This window comes from Lagenorhynchus albirostris, chromosome 12 (assembly GCF_949774975.1).
Source record: "Lagenorhynchus albirostris chromosome 12, mLagAlb1.1, whole genome shotgun sequence".
NCBI classification, from domain to species: Eukaryota; Metazoa; Chordata; class Mammalia; order Artiodactyla; family Delphinidae; genus Lagenorhynchus; species Lagenorhynchus albirostris.
The window spans coordinates 30,486,268-30,510,292 of record NC_083106.1 but is presented as its reverse complement, the minus strand read 5'-3'; the positions used below and the strand labels follow the sequence as shown (position 1 = coordinate 30,510,292).

General features: G+C 35.1%; 1 protein-coding gene across 2 annotated transcripts in view; it reads left to right on the top strand.

Moving 5' to 3' along the window:
- The window catches only part of ENPP1 (ectonucleotide pyrophosphatase/phosphodiesterase 1), a 65,956-nt gene that overhangs the window by 40,074 nt on the left and 1,857 nt on the right, over positions 1–24,025 (top strand). The window contains exons 7-24 of one of the 2 annotated variants that reach the window (XM_060167336.1): positions 1,430–1,509; positions 2,409–2,528; positions 4,075–4,184; positions 5,554–5,619; positions 5,927–5,999; positions 7,151–7,259; positions 8,239–8,370; positions 10,515–10,546; positions 11,304–11,431; positions 12,687–12,756; positions 13,624–13,711; positions 15,182–15,351; positions 16,357–16,408; positions 17,774–17,928; positions 19,471–19,600; positions 20,674–20,754; positions 21,591–21,723; positions 23,327–23,489. In XM_060167336.1, the coding sequence (XP_060023319.1) occupies positions 1,430–1,509; positions 2,409–2,528; positions 4,075–4,184; positions 5,554–5,619; positions 5,927–5,999; positions 7,151–7,259; positions 8,239–8,370; positions 10,515–10,546; positions 11,304–11,431; positions 12,687–12,756; positions 13,624–13,711; positions 15,182–15,351; positions 16,357–16,408; positions 17,774–17,928; positions 19,471–19,600; positions 20,674–20,754; positions 21,591–21,723; positions 23,327–23,489 (1,892 nt within the window). Of the gene's footprint in view, positions 1–1,429; positions 1,510–2,408; positions 2,529–4,074; positions 4,185–5,553; positions 5,620–5,926; positions 6,000–7,150; positions 7,260–8,238; positions 8,371–10,514; positions 10,547–11,303; positions 11,432–12,686; positions 12,757–13,623; positions 13,712–15,181; positions 15,352–16,356; positions 16,409–17,773; positions 17,929–19,470; positions 19,601–20,673; positions 20,755–21,590; positions 21,724–23,326; positions 23,490–24,025 lie in introns of those variants that run through there. The other variant, XR_009543753.1, reaches the window with a different exon arrangement.

Here is a 24,025-nt window from a genome sequence, read left to right as displayed (position 1 = left end):
CTTCTTTATCTCAATAAAGCCTTAATTGAATGATTATTGTATAAGTTACTAATGCAATAGTAAAATTGTCTTTTCTTAGTATTAATGCCAAAGTTTTAAATCACATTAACCACCAATAATATGGGCATCACTTGTAGCATCATGGTTACTGAAAAAAGAAAAAATTAAATATGGGTATAAAAACTGTAGAACATTGCTTATCAGTGATCAGTATTTAAGTAGCCACAGTGTAATGCTGGACTGAACTAGAAGTAAGTAAATACACTGTTTTGGTATTCTTCTGGAGTTCTGAAACATTATTTACTAGACTTGAGTATATGAGGTTGGTTTAAACATCAAAGTCACTCTCAGTAAATACATAGGTACATTTATTGTACTTCTTTTATGACAAACCAAAATAATATTTGGAGAACTTTTAAAAACTTCAGTTTCCAATTTCTCCTGGGAAGAAAATAGTTTTTATAAATAATCATTTGACATAAAAAAGTCTTTAGCAGAGAGCTTGCATGGGCAAGGAAGGCTCTGTTCTTACCAGCCAGGCTCATGAGCTTTGAGGTTTGAATATGGCCCTTTGTTATCATCAGGAGGAAAGTTTGTTTCCATAGCACCAAATATGAGTTCAGAACCTGAGTTCAGAATTAAGGAGCTGTAGGTACCTATACATGAAGTTGAAAGGAAATCAATACACAGTTAGACTAAGTCTTCTCTTTGGGTAGTTGGGGAATGTAGCTTGTAATTCTGAACTATTTGGAAGGCAGTGAGATAGATAGACACATGCCAATCTGAGGAATATTTTCAGGCAATGGGGTATTGATATGCTAGAATCATGTGTTCCCTCTTCAGTGGTAGAGGCAGAAGACGAATGTGACACTAGGGCTAAATCAGCAACAGTTTGACTTCTGTCCTTTCTTGTACTTGAAGCCAGAAGATGCTTTTCATCTTTAGAGCAGTGTTGAACTTGTCTAGAGTTAGCTAGATTGGATTTTTGGGGTGGGACACTGTCATCCCAGCTACTGCTTCATTCTTGTTTTAATTTTGCAGATTTAGCTACTAGTGCAGTTTTTTGTTGTTAAAATATAACTACTTCCTATAATTTAGTATGTTACCACCAAGTAGTAGCAGACAAAGATCTAGCAAGAATCATTATGGTCCATCTGGAACTTAATGTTATTGATAAGTATGGGATAATTATTTCATTGGCTTAACTATTTTGTTTAATGATTTTCTAAGTAAGAGAAAAACTAATTCTTAACATTGAATTCGAATCCAAAATGTTGCTCTGTAATTCACCCTGAATTTTTATATGGTTGTAAATCCCTTCTAGGTTCACTTTTTAGTACTATTTAGAAGTCTGTGGTACCAAAGCTAAATGAGGGAAACAGATTGTTAGTTGTATTTAATAACAATATTTAATTTTTTTCCCTTGTAGAAACCTGTGGAACATATGCTAAAAACCTGAGACCAGTATATCCAACAAAAACTTTCCCCAATCACTACAGCATTGTCACAGTAAGCTCTGCATTTCAACTGTTATATGTTCACAGAAGTGAGATGTAAATGTAATATTTTTCAAGAGAATAAGTAGATTTCAGATCAGAAAAAAATAACTTCTTTTTCATTGTGTAGTTAAGCAAGGAAACCTAGGATCTGGTCTTAGCTTGTCTACTAACTAGTTGTGGCCTTGGGCAGGTCACTTTACTTTCTGGGTCTCCATTTCCCATCTGTGAAAAGAGGTGACTAAAGACTCCAAGAAATGATTTCTTGGTTCCCTTTCAATTTAAGAGTCTCTGATTCTTGGGTCCTGTTTTTTCTGATTAGTTTTTATCTTACTTTATTTGAGCCCCAGACTGTCTGCACTCACATGTTCTCAGCTGTCTTTCCAGTCATCTTGATGTATGAGTTCTAAGCAAGCCACTTTGCCTGACTTTAGGTAGGATTACAGCTCTATTTTTGTTTCACTCAAAGTTTAGAGATTTAATTTGAATCCAGAAAAAAAAAGTAGAATTCATTAGGCCTTAGGGTTGAAGCCAGAGAATTAATACTTTAGCTTGTGTTGATACAAGCTATTCTTGGACCCAACCAAAAAGGAGTTTGTTCTGAAGAAATGTTTCACTGAGCAATGCAAAAGGACAACACAGTACTTTTTTCAAAATTAGGCTGCTTCTTTATATAGAACTTCATCCATATCATTCCTAATTTATTTTCTCCTATTACATAAATTAAAACACAAATACTCCATAAAATCTCGAGTGGTTGGTTGTGTTTTAACAATACCCATTGTTTTGTTCTTCTCTCCTTAAGCTGGATTAAGTTCTGTGTAGCTAAAGTTGTCTATTTCTCTTTGATGATTTTGTTCTGTAACTTTAAATCTTAAAACTTGCATAAAACTTCTATTTTATATTTTTTAGGGACTTTATCCAGAATCCCATGGCCTCATTGACAATAAAATGTATGATCCCCAAAGGAATGCTTACTTTGCACTTAAAAGTAAAGAGAAATTTAATCCTGAGTGGTACAAAGGAGAACCAGTGAGTTGTTTGTTTTATCTATTAAAATGATTTTTATTATTCTCATCTGTTTCTATCAGAGTAAAATCCCAGATTCCCTGGAGCTTTTAATAACTCATTTCATTTACTATGTTTTTTGCCATCCTTATGCAAACAGAGATGAATTCAGGTAACTCTAAATATAGCTTGTATCATTATGTAGTTTATTCCAGAGTGGGGTTTGGGTTATGCTGAGCCAGTTCTCTTTTCTGCTTGATCTTACCTTTTTGTCCTAGTAGCGAAGAGCAGTAGTCTGGGGGTAATATTTTGATCTACACAAAGCTAACTGTTTCTACAGGTGTAAACTTTGACTTTGTTTGCATTTGCTAACTTAGAAGATTCTCTCTGATTGTGATTTAGATGTGCTCTCCTTTTGAGTTTTTATAAATTGCCATGACAATTCTATAAGGTCTATTTGGATAGTGTTGCTATTCCTCTTGGAAGGAGAAGAGCATTTGCAAGTTATAAATTCAGATTTTAGCTCTGACATTTAAAGCTGTGTGACTGTGGGTAAATTATTCTTCCTGTGCCTCAATTTTCTCATATCTGTACTGTAAATAATACTGTAAATACCGTTAACTACCTCATAGAGTTATTGTGATGATTAGTTGAATTGATAATCTAGGATGCTATTAGTTGAATTAATTCATTGATTAGTTGAATTAATAATCTAGAATACTATTTAGAACTGTAATTGGCAATAATAAGTGCTTAATAAATGTTAGTTACATAAGCGAAAATGTCAATAAGTTAAAGATATGTATATTTGTAAATTTTTCTTTTCTTTTTCCTTTCATGAATTTTTCTTCTTTTAAGAAGGAACCTATTCTAGTGGGAAGCAGCCGCATAGCACAGGGATATCAGCTCGGTGCTTTGTGACCACCTGGAGGGGTGGACTAGGGAGGGTGGGAGGGAGGGAGATGCAAGAGGGAAGAGATATGGGAACATATGTATATGTTTAACTGATTCACTTTGTTATAAAGCAGAAACTAACACACAATTGTAAAGCAATTATACCCCAATAAAGATGCTAAAAAAAAAAAGGGGGCTTCCCTGGTGGCGCAGTGGTTGAGAGTCCGCCTGCCGATGCAGGGGACACGGGTTCGTGCCCCGGTCCGGGAAGATCCCGCGTGCCGCGGAGCGGCTGGGCCCGTGAGCCGTGGCCGCTGAGCCTGCGCGTCCGGAGCCTGTGCTCTGCAACGGGAGGGGCCACAGCAGTGAGCGGCCCGTGTACCAAAAAAAAAAAAAAAAAAAAAGAAGGAACCTTTTAAGTAGAAGTATGACTATAAAAGTTGCAGGAGTTATCAACTGTTCATATTTTTTGGGTTAATTTCTGATTATTTAATTTCTCTTTGCTGCTGTTCACAGTCATATTACATTGTTATTTTGTAGTCTAACTGCTGGAGCTTATTAACGTCAAAAACACTCTAGCATTTGGGAGGAAAGCATTGGGGTTGCGTGAACAGATGTTTTCCTAAGAAATGAATGCTTGCATAATTTCCTAACTTTCCTTCACTGGCTTCCCCAGATTTGGCTTACAGCTAAATATCAAGGCCTGAAGACGGGCACATTTTTTTGGCCAGGATCAGATGTGAAAATTAATGGAATTTTCCCAGACATCTATAAGGTGTATAATGGGTATGTATAGCTGTACTTTTTCTAGGACCTATAACATAGAATTTTTTATTTTCTTATCATAGCCTGAGTTCTCGCATTTGAATGATATGTTGTTTGAAAAATGAGACCTGTCAGAATAAGAACTCTGTCTCAAAGAGTTTTAGATGGATGATAGATAGACAGTAAAACTATGACGAGTTTTTTCCTGGAGGTTTTCTAGAAAGCACTGGTAACATGTTAGAGTTTGCATTCAGATCTTTGGGCAGGAAAAAGATAAGTCCTGGTGAAAGTAGAGGTCCTGCACATTTTCACTCTAGGGAGAAAGAACGAGGAGAAGGAGGTGAAAGTATTAAAGGGACACAGGTAGGAGTGACTCTCTGGTATCTGGAAATATTATTTAAAAGAAGATATTAATGGTACCCCTGGATTTGCATTTTCAAATTACTTTGTTAAACGTTCCATTTAATGTGAGAAGTGAAGTAACCTCCCTGTGATATTCAAAATCCATGAGGTACCACGAAAAAAACAGAAACTTCTTTTCTGGAAAACTCTCTTTGGATCATTTTAGGGAGACTAGCAAAATAGTTTCGTCTCTCACTTGGGAAATTTATGTCATAAAATCAATACGATAATGTATTTGAGGGACGAAAGGAAAAGTTCATAAATTCCAAACAAGACATGCATAATGATTTTCTATGATGACCTTATGCTGTTGTTTATTCCTTAGGGTACACACGGGCACCTTGTTATTTGCCGTTAGTTTCATTCCATAGATGGTTATTGAGATTCTATGTGACAGGCACTGTCCTAGGCCTGGGGGATTTGAAGAGTAGTGATATATGTTCTCTGGCTTCTCAAGGTCTGATAGAGACCTTCTCAAGGTACAACTAAGTGTACTTGAGGTTGGGCAAGCACTCTGATGGAGACGTGTAAGCAAAATCCTGTGCCCACAGGAAGGTGTCGTTAATTCTGCCCAGAACTTGTTGCCTGGAGAACTGTCTGCTCATTAGGTGTCCACTTCCCAATTTTACTAAGAGTCATCAATGAGTGAGTTCTTCGTGAGGTCCTCTTTGAAGAGTGTATTGACACATGGGTTATTCATGCCATAGCAATTGCTATTCTCAGGTCCAGGAGTAAGATCCTCAGGTAGAGTATAGGAAGCAAATCTTTTAAACCTGGCTACAACTTCCATATGTGTAAAATTTAATGTTCGTTTCTTTGTCGAGAAAACAATTTTAAGTTTTCAGATGAAACTCTTAATTGCTTGGAACACATTTGATGCCTTGAATTGTTTTAGTCTCTCTGCAATTTTCAGTGAGACACACATTTATATCTTAAACCCAAACAGTTGTCACAGATTTGTTTTCATTTTGTTTATCTTTCATATTAGTTCAGTACCATTTGAAGAAAGAATTTTAGCTGTTCTTAAGTGGCTGCAGCTTCCTAAAGATGAAAGGTATGTAGACGATTAATTTCTGTCATAAAATACTCCTTTGTTTTATAAAAACGTCAGAATATTTTAAATAGATGACAGGAAAACTTTGCTATTGGCTATGATGTTTTATATCCAAATGAACTCTTTAGTGTCCTATTACAGCCACATTTTGAAGAACTCTAAACATGTAAATCATTTCTCAGCAATTTTAGAAATGTTACCCCAGTGTTGTATTAACTTTTATTCACTATCAGTTGTTGAATTATTCTTTCTATTCTGTTTTACAATGTGTTCGTAAAATATTACATTTTGATACTGTTTGATTTAGACCACACTTTTACACTCTGTATTTAGAAGAACCAGATTCTTCAGGTCACTCTTATGGACCAGTCAGCAGTGAAGTAAGTACATTTTTATCAGTGATTACTTCATTAAACCTGGTAATATCTAACTGAACCTTGCTTTGAAGCAGGTTTCTAGACCATTCTATAAGAATCCATGATTTCTGGAAAGAGTGAGTATTAAGCACATTTTTATTAAACCAAAAGATGCACTTTAATCAAAAAGAGTTGGGAGCATTGTTTTACGCTATCTACAGTGTTAAATTGAACCAGTGATGAGTTAAATTCTATATTTTCAATTTCAAATGAGACTTGTCACACTCCACCCTTTGTACTCTTTCCATCAAAACCTATCTCCAGTAACTTCATTGTAGTTAACAACCCACATGCCCTTGCTTTGATTCTGTCCTTCAGCTAAGTAGAAATGCTCCTTCTTAGGGGTGGGAGATGTGTGGCCGTCAATGCGGCCATGTCATAATTAGACAAATGGAAGTTTCCTGTAGTTCTTATCTTGGTTCGAACAATTGGCCAGATGCTAGTATAATTTTTATTCTTTCACTATTAAGACCCGTGTCTAGGTCAGTTTGGCTACAAGAAGTCTAAGGATCATTTTGTAATTGATTATCAGATCACATAAGTTTTAAGACCAGTGCTATTTTTTCTGTTCACTAAAGATTTCCCAAAGTACCTGCTTTTCTGTTTCATCTTCATTCAAGGTCGAGCCCATCGCTTTTCAAATCATATTCATCAATTTATAAACTCAGTTAAACGCTAGTATTATTGGCTCATCGCAACCCACTTTATCTTCATACTTAAAAATTCTAATCCATGTTGCTTGGATATCTTTGAGTGAAAGAAAGACCATGTTGAAAGAGGTTGTTTCATAATACAGTGAAATACACAGACTATAGATAAAGGTTAGACTGTTTTGATACAGTACTGAAGACACAGGCAAAACTGCACAAGAATTTGCCTCCCGTGGTTTTGCCCGGAGAGAGGAGGAGAGAAGAGCCAGAGGTAATTTGCCAAAATCATACACCATTCTGTGTCCTTGTGATATTCATATGCAAAATAATACAGTTTGTATGGAAACAATGGGCTGTATTCCTAGAATTTTAATTTTAATTTTAAACAATTAAGTACATAGAACTATAAGAAGCATTTCATGAATACTTCTAACTGCATGACATGAGGTTGTTTCCCTTTCTTAGGTCATCAGAGCTTTGCAGAGGGTTGACAACATGGTTGGCATGCTGATGGATGGTCTAAAAGAGTTGAACTTGCATAGATGTTTGAACCTCATCCTTATCTCAGATCACGGTAACCTGAATTTGCATCATTTTTCCTTCAGGTTAAATGGTGCCCCCAGAAGTTTACTTGATTGATTATTGTTTTATTATTTCCTCTGACTTTTGTAGTTAATTCTTTCTTTTAAATGTGATTTCTTGTAGAAAGCCTTTAGAAAATACTACATTAAATATAAATCACAAGTGAAACGTAGAATTCACAGAAACCTAAGAGCCTATTAACCACAATGCACTCATCTCCTGATTTGGGGTGGGCTTACACCAGGAACTTGGAGAGTTAAAACAATTTTTTTAATATTAAATTTTGGTAAATCTACTCTAAAAATTTTAGGTGTAATTTGAATAGATTATTATGTGCTGCTTCTGTTTTCTCTAGCATGATAAAGCTGACTTTTAAAAGCAGTATGTATTAATTTTGCCAATATTTTAAGTTAACTTTTACTTACTGTGACCTTTAGAACATGTATGTGTATAGCCTTGGGACTGTAAAAGCAATGTATGTACAAGAAAATAGGAAACAGGTTCTTTTTGTTTGTTTTTTGTTGTTGTTATTATTGTTTGCTTCAGAAATAATTACTGAAAACTATTTCTAGAAACAGTCCTAAGAAGCTGTATCCTAAAGAAGCCCCCAGTCCTGGAATGAGGTTGAGAGTTTTATACTCATAGTTAATATGCTAGGTGATTCTGAGAAAGTAAATACGCTTTCATATTCAGTCTAAAACTGTGATATTCCTCATCACTCACATAAAGATACTGTAATATATAAATAAGAAGAAACACTAATTTTGGATGAAGGAAAGGGAAAATTTTTTTTTTAAGTGACGTGGTAGATATACATGAAATTCTGTGTCTTACCTATTAGATGTTCAGCTGTCATGAGTGCTGACCTCATGTTTATTGATTTAAATTCTGGAAGGGAAAGAAATTCTGTCCTACATGTTAAATGTTTTTTATTAAAGTTGTAACGTGTTTGGGGATTTTTTTTCTCCTAGGCATGGAACAAGGCAGTTGTAAGAAATATGTGTATCTGAGTAAATATCTGGGGGATATTAAAAATGTTAAAGTTATATATGGACCTGCAGCTCGATTGAGACCCTCTGATGTACCAGATAAATACTATTCATGTAAGTATATCTCTATGCTAATTTTGAATATGATTATATTCACAATACATTCCTGAGAATCATTATGTCTCTAAATTAAAGAGGATCAGTTAATTTCCTTTTCATGATTAAATCTCCAGGGCTGATCTTCTGCACCCAAAGGGATTTTATGGAACTAGATGTGAGGGCACAAGTCTAACCGCTTATCTGTTATTCATGGCTAAGAATATTATTTGATGAACTTGGTACAATTTTATGTTATCGTTGTGTCTTTTGCTTGTGTTGGGTTCAAGATTACTTGTACTAGAAAAATAAAAACTTAAGAGAAAAGTTCGACTACATTTATTCAACTTTAATTAATGTCATTTCATTAAAATAATTTATAGATGTTATAGGATAATATTCCATTATGAGGAGGAATGCTGGCAGAGATGATTAATTCTATAAGCAACTAATTTCTATTCTCAGAAATGACTTTCTTAAAGTATTCCAAAAAACAATGAGAATGTGTTTTTTGAATAGAGAAGAAGAAATTTCACATTCTCTCTTGACCCCATGTTGTACTCAAACTAAACTACCAAGAAATTTTAAATATTCATTCTTTTGAAAGTCAAGCCTATTTCAGAACTGATTGCACCTCTATTATACCCCTCTTTTTGATTACCATCCTTGGTAATTCGCAAATACTAAGGGCAGTTTTGTTTATCTTTTTGTTACAATTACCTTTGAAATGGAAAGAGAAAAGAGCTTTTCTGGCAGTCGTCAGCATTGGATTAGGTTTGGGTATATGCAGTGCTATATGTTTCAGTAGATACTGTTGAATATTCATGAGAAGAAGTAGATTTCCCTGCAGGAAAATAGTTATGCAAATATATTAACATAGTAACCCAAAGCACAGACACTAACTTGTACAATAACAAGTTTTAATTAGTGTTTATTATTAAAATTAGTGTTTATTATTATTAAAGTAGTACATGATTGTTAGACAACCTGTTATAAAACTATACAGGCAATGGCTGTCCCCAGAGATGTTTCGGATAGAATGGTTAAGCTTAGCCACACCTTTATCTCAATTAGGCCCCTAAGTTTCCCAATTTCAAGTAAAAATTACATATCTCTGTGTCTACATTCACACATTAAAATATATATACAGTACATATTCTTTTATCTGGATAATTTTCTCAAACTTATATAAAGTATAGCTAAAAGAATCATAGGGAGCTGGGCAGTTACTGTTTACATCACAGAGTACACTAAGTAAGTACACTGTGGGCTTGCTGTGAAAATTCAGTTTCAGAACTCTTCTACCTGCCCTCACTTCTAAACCCCCCTATGTCCTTATTTGGAAATTCTGGAATTATCCTTGAATATCAAAGTATGTAAAAAGTAACAGTTTTCCACCCTAAATCCCCCTAATTCACAGCTCAGTTCCTCTCTCTAGAGATAAATACTTAGATTTGGGATGTGTCTTCCCAGGTATTTGCTATGTATATGTAAAACACATTCATTTTTATTTTTACAAAGTGACATTATACAGGATCTAGATGGGTGGATGGAACGATGGATAGATATTTGGATGCATGGACAGATAGATAGATGGATGGATGGATAGGCAGATGGACAGGCAGATGGATGAATGGACACACATATGAATGACAGATGGGTGAACTGATGTTCTATAACTTGCCTTTTCACTTAACAATAGGACATAATTTCACAGGCATGGTGGTAGTGGAGGTTGGGTGGTTCCTAAAGATCTGCTTATTCCTGTCAATGGCTAATATATAATAATTGAAATCAGTGGTCCCCAACCTTTTTGGCACCAGGGACTGGTTTCGTGGAAGACAATTTTTCCACGGATGGGGAGGGGGGATAGTTCAGGCAGTAATGCGAGCAGTGGGGAGCGATGGGGAGCGGCAGATGAAGCTTTGTTCACTAGCCCGCTGCTCACCTCTTGCTGTGTGGCCCAGTTCCTAACAGGCCGCAGACCAGTACCGGTACGTGGCCTGGGGGTTGGGGACCCCTGATTTAAATGATCTGTTTGAAACCAGCTTTGGTATTTAAATATAGGGTTTGAGTCTGACATTATATATTTTTTGTATTATTTTTATTTCTAATGGTAGCATACCATTCAACTATTAATTCTTATCTTTGCCCCCCTTCAGTTAATTATGAAGGCATTGCCAAAAACCTTTCTGTGAGTATCTTTTTTCCCCCATTACTTTGTTATTACTAGTTTTGTATAAAATATATTTAGAAGAAAGTTTCAGTATTTGTTCTTGGGATTGTAGAATTTAATCTAATTTTTTGAGTATCTGGGCCAACATTTAAATGCTCTATAGTTTTTAAAGATCTTTAAGGACATACCCCAATAATGTAGGTTTCTAAAATTTTAAGAATTTATTTATTGACATTGTTAAATTTATATGACAGTACAAGAAATAACTGAAAACAATAGAAGGGAAAGCCCTAGAGCTGTACTACCATAAACACTGTTAGCATTATGATGTATTTTCTACCAGTCTTTCTTATGCCTATTTTTTAAAATAAGCTTTTGTCCTAGTGCTGATTTATCTATACTACATGTTTTTACTTGATAGAAAATTCTTACAATTTTAAAGAAAATTCTTAAAATTGTTATAAGTGTGTTTGAAAATATGATCATCAGTAGTAACACAAAGGTAAACGAGTGACTCAATCTAAGCATCCTGGGACTCTTATGTAATAATTATGATTTTTCTAGAAAAATAAGAATATTCAATAGTTGGGAATATTCAACTTGTACTTTATATCGCTAGCAAGAACTCAGGTTATTTGCATCTGTGACTTGTTGGGCATACTGATTAAATGTTTGTGAGAAAAAATTCATATGGAGTTAGGAAGCAATTTCAAGGGAAGTTTACACTTAAGAAAATATGGAAATAATGGTTTTTCTTTGCCTTCTACAATTTCAGTGCCAGGAACCAAACCAGCACTTCAAACCTTACCTGAAACATTTCTTACCCAAGCGTTTGCACTTTGCCAAAAGTGACAGGATTGAGCCCTTGACATTCTATTTGGACCCTCAGTGGCAACTTGCACTGTAAGTTCTGACAATCTCCCAGGTAAACTTAGCTTGACCTTATAGTAATTCAAGGTAACCACGGGGCCCTTTCCAATGATGTCGTTATAGGAAAACTACAAATATGATTCTCTTCACTCTATCCCAGGGTCTCTCAACCTTGGCCTATTGACATTTTGGATCAGATAATTCTTTGTGGTTGGGGAGTTGTCCTCTCTGTTGTGGGATATTTGAAAACATCCCTGGCTTCTACTCACTAGATGAAAAAACACCTTTTCTGTAGTTGTGACAACCAAAAATATCTGCAGACATTGCCTGAAGTCCCCTGGGGAGGGGAGTCACCTCCAGCTGAGAACCACTGCTCTGTCCCCTCACATCCGTCTTGATTATTTCTTATGCTCCACATTTGTGTAACCACTTGCCATTGTATCTCTTCTGCATGTTACAGTTATGCCTAATAATACCTTCAGAGCCTAACAAATAATTGGCAAAACTCTTTATAATAATGAGCCATTACCTTCTTCATTAGAAAAGCTGTTTTTTCATTCTTGTTATACTAGTCCATTAATAAACCTCAGTTTATTGGTGTGTTCAGCAAATTATTTGGATGGTTCGTATTGTTAATATCTCAAAACTTGATCATTAACTCTGTGTGGTTGCCAGGAAGCCAGGGATGATAAATACCCCTGTCCAGCAACACCTAAGCAGGGAACCAGAATTCAGTCAACAGAATTGCACTGTCTCTGCTTTATTAGAGAGCTGTGCTTTCAGTGTTTAGAAAAAGAATATGAAAGAAGAGGAGGTCCTTACCTTCATGGGAGAACTAATATTAGTGAGCATCTACTGTGTTCTAAGCACTTCTTTAGTACAAACCATTTAATTTTTATAAACCCAGCATGACAAATTGAAACCATGAGAAGATAATTAAATCGCCAGAGTCACAGCTGAGTAAATAGTATGGTTAGGGTTCAAAACCATGCTAATGGTTTTCTCCTTTATACCATATTGCTTATAATTGATTTGTCTACAAAATGAAAGATAAAGGTGGCTGTCCCTTAATGTTTTCAAAGACAAGTGTTTTATTTACTTTTTTTTGATTCGCTTAACAATAGTTACTTATTTTTTATCAAAGAATATTAAAAAATGTACAAAATTATTAAAGAAAAATATTAAATATTAAAGAATAGTTACTCTATTAATGGAAATAATGTCATGATTGTCAGTTTTGCTTTATGAATGGACTTTACATTGTTAATTTATGTTATGTGAAAATTAGGAATCCTTCAGAAAGGAAATATTGTGGAGGTGGATTTCACGGCTCTGACAATGCATTTTCAAATATGCAAGTGAGTAAACCTATTATACAGTAAAAATTGTAGTTTATATCTGAAGAAAAAACTGATATATAAAGTTTTAGACTTAAAATCATAGACTGTCATTATATGTCTTGAATGAGAATTAATGAAGCTTATAATTTCATGTAGCTGTTTTACTTTGGACATTGAATAACTTAATAGAATTTTGTTAAATATTTATATTCATGTTTTATGAATGTGACTCATACCTCATACTAAATTTCTAGTAATTATTTTGTATGTATTTGTGCTTCATTAAGAATGTTGCTCCACAGTAAATGAAAGCCAGTAATTCAATAGGTGAAAAGATATCATAGTTATGTTTCAAATAAAGATAATGCCGGGAATTCCCTGGTGGTCCAGTGGTTAGGACTCCGTGCTCTCACTGTTGAGGGCCTGGGTTCAATCTCTGGTCAGGGAAGTAAAATCCCACAAGCTACGCAGCGCGGCCGCCCCCAAAATAATAATGCCCTCCATTTACCTGGCACTTTAAAAATTTCAAAATATACTCATAATAATTTTCTGATTTGATCCCTACGGCACTGTGTGTGGTGGGAAGAATGAGATTTAGATCCCATTTCACAGTTGAAAAAAGATTTCATCATCATTCTGTTCTGATTGTCACGTTAGGAATTATAATGCAGTTAAGAAAAATAACCTAGATGTCCTTGGATTAAAAGTGCAACAGGGGTTAAAATAATATCCTAGAAAGTCCACTGGGCACAGTATTTTTCCACTTACCTTAATATAACCAGTTTATATAGGTACAATGGGGAAGATATAAAATACCTCTTTGGTGACCAACTCCATACATAACTGAAATGAGTAGATAAACTGTTTCTTTTCTGGCCAATGTAGGCCCTCTTTATTGGCTACGGACCTGGATTCAAGCATGGCATTGAAGTTGACTCCTTTGAAAATATTGAAGTCTATAACTTAATGTGTGGTAAGTGTGAACAGGCATCTTTTCTCCCTTCTGAACACAGAGCTGGGATAGGATTATCAAAAGTAGGTCACATGTTGGGCACCTTTCTGGAAGTGATGATACGGCAAGACAGACCCTTATATTTCCACCTTTCTTCTTCCTGACCTAGAGTCATTGAAAAAATGTGCAGAACATAATCATCTGATGACTGACCTGTTCCTTCCACTAGACTGCACAGTGGTAAAGTACAGCACTCAGAGTAGGGAGGTCTGTACATCCCAAGCGCCCAGTACTTTGCCAGGCCCTGGACTTCATTAAATGACAGTTGAACCAGATCAGGGTGGAAGCCAGAGAAAAGAGTTTGGGGTTGTGAAAGGTAGACAAAACAGGTGGATCCTCTGGTAGCAATAATAGTTGAATGGATGGCAATGTCAAGGTTATAGAAATGGAGGAGGACATATTGAATATGTTCTTAGTTGACTCTGTACCTTCCAAATTAGTACTTTTATGGTTGAATATTGCATTTTAAATATTACTTCCTTTTTCTGATAACAATACTGGGCATTTGTAAAACCTTAAATATGTTCTAAGTATAATTATTTTAGTGAGAGCCTGTATACTTAAATGAGTTAGTATATCCTAAAGCACTTAAACAGTGCCTGGCATATAATAAGCGCTTTAGCGTATAAGTGTTTGCCATCATTATTTTCAAGAGCGTGAGTCTTAGACTTGGACAGAGCTGGTTTTGAATCCTAGGTCTACTACATTAGTAGCTTGAAATCTTGAGCTAAGCACTCTGGTTACAGGCACACCTTAGAGAAATCGCAGGTTCAGTTCCACACCACCGCAGTAAAGTGAATACTGTAATAAAGCAAGTCACGTGATTTTTTTGGCTTCCCAGTGCATATAAAAGTTACATTTATATTATACTATAGTCGATTAAGTGTGCAATAGCTTCTGCCTAAAGAAACAATGTACATACCTTAATTAAAAAGTACTTTATTATTAAAACACGCTGGCCATCATCTGACAATGTGGGGTTGCCACAAACCAATTTGTAAAAAATGCAGTGTCTCTGAAGTGCAGTAAAATGAAGTACAGTGAAATGAGGGCTGCCTGTACTCATCTACCAGGTATTGACAATAACTTATTAAATTGTTTTGAGGATTAAGTAAGAAAAATATATTAGCATACTGATCGGCATATAATAAGCATTCAACAGGAGATAACTATATTTATTGTATACATTAAAATTTAGAAATTTTTATAGCGAAGTACAGCATGCGTATCTGTATTTCCATTGAGAATAGCATGGTCATAAATACTCTACAACCTAAGAGAGAGAGAGTTATAGTTTTATTTTAGGTAAAGAGTTAAGGACTCTTAAATAGATTTGGCTTTAAAAGATAAAATTCATAGTGCAAGTCTACTATTTATTTCGTTTTGAAATTTCTAAGTAAATCTTTATTTACCATTCTTGAAATTATGCAGATTTACTGAATTTGACACCAGCTCCTAATAATGGAACTCATGGAAGCCTCAACCACCTGCTAAAGAATCCTGTTTATACCCCAAAGCATCCCAAAGAATTCCGCTCCTTGGTCCAGTGCCCCTTCACAGGAGCCCCCAGGGAGAGCCTTGATTGCTCGTGTGATCCCTCGGTAAGTAGTCCCAAGAAGTTTAGCCCAGTGGGTGTGATTTTTTAACACCCTCTGCATAGCATATGTTGTAGAAATACATAATGATTAAATTAAAATTTATGAGTGGGAGTAAACATATATTTATTTTCAATTCCAGTGACACGTGCCGACCTTCTTGTTATTTATTTTTCCTGCTCCGGGTGTTTGCACTCTTGCTCTATTTTTATCCCCCTGTGTCGAGACTTGAATTGGCTGCAGGCTGGGAGAGGTCTAGCTGAGTCCTGAAATGTCCTGAATCCCAGAATCCGTGCTGATATCCTAGCAGTGAGGTCTTTTATGAACCAATCACAATATTCCTTTTCTAAAATACATCCCAACCTATTTTAAATTTAGAGGGAAAATATCAGTTTTGGCATGAAATGGATTTATGACACTTTTCCTTTTTTACTCCTATCATAATATACAGTTGTTGTAAGGAGATGAAAATATATGACAAGTTATGAACAAAATTGATAGTGTCCATAAAAATAGACATTTGAGTAGTTCATCTTATGCTTTCCATTTTGTTTTAGGTTTAAATGCCTGATCCCTGATGGTCCTTTTCATTTTGTTCTCAGGATAGTTTCTCTACAGAAGACTTTTCCAATTGTCTTTACCAGGATCTCCGAATTCCTCTTAGACCTGTCCATAAATGTTCGTTTCATAAAAATAACACTAAACTGAGTTATGGGTTCCTTTCCCCACCACGTAGGTTTAATTATAAAGACTGTTAGAGTAGAGATAAGAATTATAAAGCAGCAAGTACATTCTTGTTTTCGATGACTTGTGTTATGCTATGCTAACAATTTTGTCTTTTTGTAACTGTTATCCCTATTCTTTTATCTCTTCTTCAAAAAAAATAACTTTCACTTGCACAAAATGATTTTAAATTTATCTTTGTTCTATGATGGAATACTGTAAAATTCATTTATTACAAAATGAAAGCATGTTTCTCAGTCCTTAAAAATTGTATCATTAATTTTTTAGATTTTGCCAATTGTGGATTTTCAGACACAGTTGAATCTGACAATGGCAGAAGGTAAGGCATGCTTAGTCTTGAGCCTGGGATGTGGAAGCAAGCTTTTTCTCAACAATGTGAACCACAGAATTAGTTTTGGGTCATTGTTTGGGAATAACCAACAAAATAAGGTGGTAATGGAGGACCACCTGATGAACCGGAGAGATTTCTTTGCTTGATAGTCTAGACTATTAGTCATAAGGAAAGAAGGCGTGTTTACAGTGGAAACAGCATGTAATATAATTAGTGGAAGCTGAATCACTCTTTATGAACTTAGTGGAGTGTTTTGAGATTTTGAAGATATTTATAGGTTTATACACTATTATAATAATAGAGCCTCAGATTTCCATTTAAAATACCCATTAGCTTTCTATCTTACCTAATTCTTAGTTAATTATAAGGGAGTATAAATTGATTTATTTATCTAAAGTTATTTCTTTATAACTTTTGAATGAAAGTTAAGAATATGCAGGCAGCTGATGAAATGTGGATATTAAGTATCACTTTGACACAGTCTCTGACCCTTAAGTTACTTGGCTCACAGCTTTTTCTTGCTGGAATAAAAAGGTGAATTATGCATTCATATATGCAGAATGAATGAAGTTTTGCATTCATTTATATGAATGAAGTTCTGTTCATATAGAACTTCTCTATATAAAATCTCTGTAAATGTTCAGATTAGAGAAATCTCTGATGGCCCCATGGTGGCAAAGTTTTGTGGTGAAAAGTGACACCTTGGAACTGAGCAGATATGGGTTTGAATATGAGCTTAGGAACCGTATGTCCATTGAAAAAGCATTTACTCCCTATAAATTGCTGTTTTCTCATCTATAAAATGGGCATATAACCTTAATTCTTAGGGCTCCATAAGAATTAAATTCAATGATGTATACAAAGAACTAAAAAAGCATCTGATGCTTGGAAAAGGGGCAGTAAACGGTATACATACTATTGTTGTTTCATTCAGTGTAGTCTCATCATTTCAGTTTTGAACTTTTGCTTTCCAGGTACACACATCATCCAGAAAATTTTCCTTCTGTAGTGTATCCTGGAAAATAAGTAATAAAGACAATGTTAAAGTATTTTAGTAATATAATTTAAGTCCTAATTGCTGAAATTCCTAGCAATTTCATGTAGTGTCTTGTGATATCTTAGTATTACAGTGATCTTTCAGAATCTTCATAGGCAAAAACTGCAGTGAACTCCTTTTATTGTAAATTGTTTATAGTTCTGCTCTTTGTAATTAGTTTAATTTTATAGTTACAAATAATTTTTCAATAGGGTTAAGTAGAGGAAAGAATTAGATCAGTGTGTCATTATGTATTATCATATCATGCACACTAAGTATATTTGAATGGTGGTTTCATTTTCCCCCTATGACCCAAGAGAAGGCCATTAAGCGTGGCACTCTACCTTATGGAAGACCCAGAGTTCTCTGGAAGAACAGCACTGTCTGTCTGCTTTACCAGCACCAGTTTGTGAGTGGTTACAGCCATGACATCCTGATGCCCCTTTGGACAGCCTACACCGTCGACAGAAATGCAAGTATTTGTCACCTCTTTATCTCTGTATGGTTATTTTATATTATCATTAAGCAAAACATTGAAAGCATAGTTTCTCACTGTCAATCTTGGCTCTGTAATCAGTTCCCAAATTAGAAGATCACTGAACTGAGAGTCAGAAAAATTAGATTCTGGTTCTAGCTCTGCTGCTAACTAGCTATGTGACTTTGACACTCAGAGCAAACTTCTTTTGTGAAATGAGGGTGTGCAGTGAAGATTTCTCCCTTGCTTTTGTTTTTTCTCAGTTTTAATATTTGATGATTCTAATTTCTAATTTAATGAACTCAGTTTTACAATCAATTTATCTCAAAATACATAGCTGTGTAAGTACAAGGATCTCCCTTGGCTGCCCAAATCGTAGGGGGTCCTCAGTGATGGAGAAGGCCATTAAAGTTCACTTACCTCACTGTGTGTACCACCTATAGGAAGACATCCACACCAAACCAGGGAAAGGTCAGGGATCCTGTCTACCACCCAGGCTAGAAGAGTTTGACTTTGAAAGAAGTAGGGGAAAATATCCCAGAATAAGACCACCATTCCCCCTCACTCTCATCCCTTGGGTGCAGTGGTAGAAAGATAAATGATGAAGGAAATAGGCCTTGAGAAAGAGAATGGGGGGAGGAGATGAGATTTAGATCTTATCCGGAAGTGAAGTTTTAAACTAGGCTGACCAGATTTTCAAAAACTGAAAATGTCTGGCAAGCTATAGGATGCCCTTAAGGGATGGAAAGGGGATTTGAGAGAGCTTAGTTGACTGTAGCAGTTAGATTTTAAAAACAGAGCTTTTGTTACTACTCACTAAGACTGCTAAATAAAAAGATAGGGAGACGTGTATATATATGTAATTTCGGTATATTGAATACACACAGACATTTCACATATTAACATGTTTTTACCTTAATTTGATTTTTAATTTTTAAAGAGCATCTTCAAACACTTTAAACACATTTTACTTGACTTTGTAGTATATAGCAGTTTACCCAGTGTTTTGTAGGTCCCCATCCTATTTATTATTGTTTAATACCTTAATTATGGTGTTCTTGGACTCTGAATTTTCAGTCTTCTTATATAATGAAAGCTGCAAAAATTCAGAGTCATCACTACTCCTGAGATTTTCATATTGAATTGCTGTTCAGTGGCTTTTCTCCACCCCTAAGCCCCACTACTTTTGTTGTTGTGGCTGTGTTGGATATGAAAGAGTCTGATCTCTAAAAATCAGCAATTCACTACACAAAAGTTTGAAACTGAGTAGACAAAAACATTATAAACAAAATTAGCACAACATAGTAGGAAAATATTTGCACATATGTGATTAATACCCTAATATTTTAAAGAGTTCTTACACTTTGGTTAGAAGCAAGATGAATACTCTCGCAGAAAAATGGAAAATGGTGAAGGACATGAACTGACAGCCAGAACTCCATGATTTTATGTTGTGGTTCACCTTTAACTATTTATAAAACTCTCTCTTTTTCTTCCGTATGCCTGATCCCTGATGGTCCTTTTCATTTTGTTCTTCAGGATAGTTTCTCTACAGAAGACTTTTCCAATTGTCTTTACCAGGATCTCCGAATTCCTCTTAGACCTGTCCATAAATGTTCGTTTTATAAAAATAACACTAAACTGAGTTATGGGTTCCTTTCCCCACCACGTAAGTCTCTTCCTCTTTGGCCTTCCCTTTCCCTTATCTTCTCTCTCTCTTGCATTTCCTTTTCTTTCTTATGGGGCAGTGTACGTCTTGTTTATTTATTGGTGAAAACTGTGAATGGGAGATAGAACTATTAGGGAAAATTGTCAAGTGTCTAAAAACTTGAGTTTTGGAAACCTTTTTACTTTTGTTTGGAGGGTGATGGATTTAGTGCAGGCACTGTAGGTAGAACATTCTTCACTTTTCTGCATTTCTTTTCAACAGAATTTGGGAAAGCTCAGGTCAGAAGGATGCATCAGGGTTCTTAGGAAGGAGGTATCATTTTGTTGTTTGAAAAGAAGAATGTGACTTGTCAAAGAATTAGGTAAAGGGAGAGCCTAAGTGTGCTTGTTCTTTCACTGATACAAGGCCCCCAGGGAATGGCTTTTTTGGAAGTTAAGTGTTCTGTGTTTTCAAGTGGCAGACTTGTATGTGAATGAGAAGACAATTTGAATCTGTCCTAAAAAGGCAAAACTCAGAAGCCTCCAGGTGCTCAAATACACTCAATATCCAATCGAGTCCCCAGAGCGAGCTTCTGAAGTCAGAACTTGGCTATTGCATTATAAAAATAGACAGGTCTAAGCCAGAAGTCCATACAAAGAAGCCTTGTACAGCATTTTGGGGCAGACATCCTGTGATGTTTTTTCTAGTTAGTAGGTGTTGTTCTGAAGCCAGATATTCTCTTTTTTTCTTTTCACTCCGAGAGAGTTTAAGGAAAGAAGATTGTTAACACTATATACTTTAGTTGAAATAAGGCAAATGAGGTAAAATTTGAATATGTTTAATTTGGGAGCTTCATATTAAAGATTCTGTTTCATTGATAAATTCATCTTGAAGAAGAAAAGATCCAAATATTTTGTTTTTTTTAAGGAACTTGACCAAACACATTGCATTTCCCCTTGACCCAGTACCTGGGAAAGTTTTACAAGTTTAAGATGATACTCAGCTGATGTTTTTAAATGCCTCCCATGAGAAAGTATAATTCCTGGTGTTATTTGTGAAGAATGAAATAGTTGACCTTGTTATTTTCTTTGTAGAATTAAATAAAGGTTCAAGTCAAGTATATTCTGAAGCATTGCTTACTACTAATATAGTGCCCATGTACCAGAGTTTTCAAGGTAAAAAATTTTAATCTTATATCTCATAATTTCAATGAATTTCCCTAAATTATAGGTATGATTTATATGTACTAAGACTGATGCTCTAAATTAAATGACTAAACATCAGATATGTTCTTATAGGTTTGTTTAACTTTGAGAATACCAGTACATAAAAAATTCTACAAGTATTAGAATTATGGTATATTCCTATAGTTATTATTATGCTTTGTACTTAAGTGTTTACAAGCATTTCTGGTGGAAAAAGTATGTAATGTTCTTCCTAAGTTATATAGCTAATACGGTCTACTAGCATATATTACATTTCAGTCTGTTGTACTATTTAACTATTTGGAAGTTCTTGATAATTGTTTTTTATTTTAAAAGAAATAGATTTTACATCATTATTAATTATTGCAGTACTTGACTCTTATAAGAATAAATACACATTTATACTTTGTGACATAGAATTTCAAAATATAGAGCATACAAGGAAATTTTTACTCTAATTTACATCTAGAATGCTTTTGAATATTTCAGAAAAATTCAGATATTAACAATAAATTTGAATAACCTGCCTTGTTTGTGTTCATGATTTTTTTTTTATGCTTAATGATGATGTGTGATCACAGCTTCATGATAATGCCCATGTTTAAGGATGGCTGAAATAGAGTTGAATTCAGCATTTGCCGGTTAGTCCTTCCAAGGGCCAAAGCTGAACAGTGTATTTTTGGCCAAACTTGACTTTATCCCTAATTATGACAGATGCTAATTTGGAATCATGGTGTTGATTTATTTCACATGACAACATGGCGCCTCGTTCATTTGAAACTATACTGTCCTCCTCCTTGTTTCAGTTACATGGCACTACTTTCACGGCACCCTACTGCAAAGGTATGCTGAAGAAAGAAATGGTCTCAATGTTGTCAGTGGTCCCGTCTTTGATTTTGATTATGACGGACATTATGATTCCCTGGAGACTCTGAAACAGTAAGAACGTATTTCATTTCCTCTTGAAAACAGCTCTCAAGTGAGATTACCATCCAGCTGAGTCAGCAGAACCTTTTCTATCTGATACTGTTCATATTTATGTACATGACATTTCTGATTACGCTGGAAGCCCCTTGAAATATCTGATTAATTTTGATGTTTTGCTCAGTGTTAAATATTTTTTAGATGAAAGTAGTGTTTATCGCCCACTCAGCTCAGATGAATAATTCTGTAGTTCCTATTAAATACTGAACTCTGCCTTTGTTAAGAAGATAACATCAGTGTTGAAAAATCTCTCTGTGTGGCTGTTGTTAAGATACTGTCTCAACTTGCATACTGCCAATTAGAAGATGAAGAATGATATAGTGTGGCTGGAGGCACCCCGAGTCAAGGAAGCAGAAGGCTTATAAAGCGGTAGTGCCCCAGGGTTGCCCCTGGTCTAATGTCACAGCTTTTACCCAACTCTGCCGGGAGGGGAATGATACAGTGACCTTCTTGAGAAACCATCAGTGGTGCTGTTTTTATAAAGGAGAGGGGAAGAACATTTTAGAGACTAATTAATCTTTATTAAAACAATAATTAACAATATTTTGGGGAGCAATTTTGTTGCTATTCAGACTGTAAGAAAAAGAGAGTGAAACATCCCCTGAGGTTCAGCCCCTTTCTGAGAACCACTCTCTCAGGCAGATTTAGGGATTACTGTTTACACACATACACCTGTGACCACTTTAGTTTGTAAAATTACATTTTTCTTTTTGTTGTTTTTACTATATCCCTTGAGGCATAAGGGTCCCATGTAAATGCCTCAGAGATGACAGCAGTAGAGCGGGTAAAGAAGAGAACTTATACCTTTCCCATTCACAGCTTCAACCAGAGCGCTGTTTCCATCTATTTTATGTATCATGGTTCCACATACGATTATGTTTAAAAACAATGATACCACTACCTTAAATTTTGAAAGATGCTAAAATACCACCCAAACAAACCTAGGTTGTCTTCTTTTAAAATTTCAAACAAATCTAGTTTTGAGACCAAAGGAAATGGCAGAATTAAGGTGAGGTGAAAGTGTCACTTGGGACATCTTTGAGAATATGCTTCAATTAAAAAAAAAAAAAGTTATGGGATAGGAAAGAAGATCCAGGTAAAACATAGGAGAGTTCATAGGTTCTCTGAAGGATCTAGAATAAAAAAGTCCCAGACCAGTTCTCTTTCACTCTCTGTTCATAACTGCCTAGAATATAAGAGACTATCAGTAATGCTTTAGAGTCTTGGTTGTACAAATTCAAAATTGATATTTTTCTCTTTAGTGTCTCAATTTCAGTTTGTTAATGTAGAATTACCCCCCCAAAAATCCAAAGTTTAATAAATTTCTATAGAAAATCACATTATTTGGATTGTGTTTAGCTGTCTTCTAATTCTTATTCTTTCTCCATCTGGCAGAAAATGTTGAGGTATTATGATAACTAGCTTCTTACAGTATGTTTAATTATTTGACTGAATTTTATTTTGGGATGTGTTGTATTAACAATATACTTGAGTGAAATATTCAATAAGAGGAAGATAGTTATTTCTTTCTTAAAGTGAATATTACCATATTTTACAGAAACAGCAGAATCATCCGTAATCAAGAAATTCTGATTCCAACTCACTTCTTCATTGTGCTAACAAGTTGTAAAGATACATCTCAGACTCCCTCACAGTGTGAAAATCTAGATACCTTGGCTTTCATTTTGCCTCACAGGACTGATAACAGTGAGAGCTGTGCTGTAAGTAACCTTTTTAAATTTACCTTAAACATTGATACATAAATATGTTTGTGTGTGTCATATCTAACATAACTGGTACATACATGTACTTCGAAATTATAGGGTGGTTTTAAATTTGACCCTCTAAGATGACATATCTTCAGAGAAGATCATTCTTGTCTGTTAAAAGCACTAACAGTAAGATCAAAATGTCAAAACTTTAGTGACTTCGTATGGCTTAGCCATTAAATCCATGTATGAATTCTGGGCCCTTCCCTGCAAAAAAAGGCAGCAATAGACTTATGCTTACATTTCACTGACCACAGTGATGTTAAGTGCCATGAATTAGGCATTGAGTTCCTTTTCCATCTGTACATTCCAAAAGCTATGGTACCGATACCTTAAATACAAGCGTTTAACAAATTCTATAATGGCAGTGTAATTAGAAGACACTAAATATTGAACGTGATCCAGAAAGAGGATTATTTGAAGGTGTATCACACATACTCACAGAAATGGTGACTAAGGATTAGCTGGATATTGGCCTGAGAGAACAG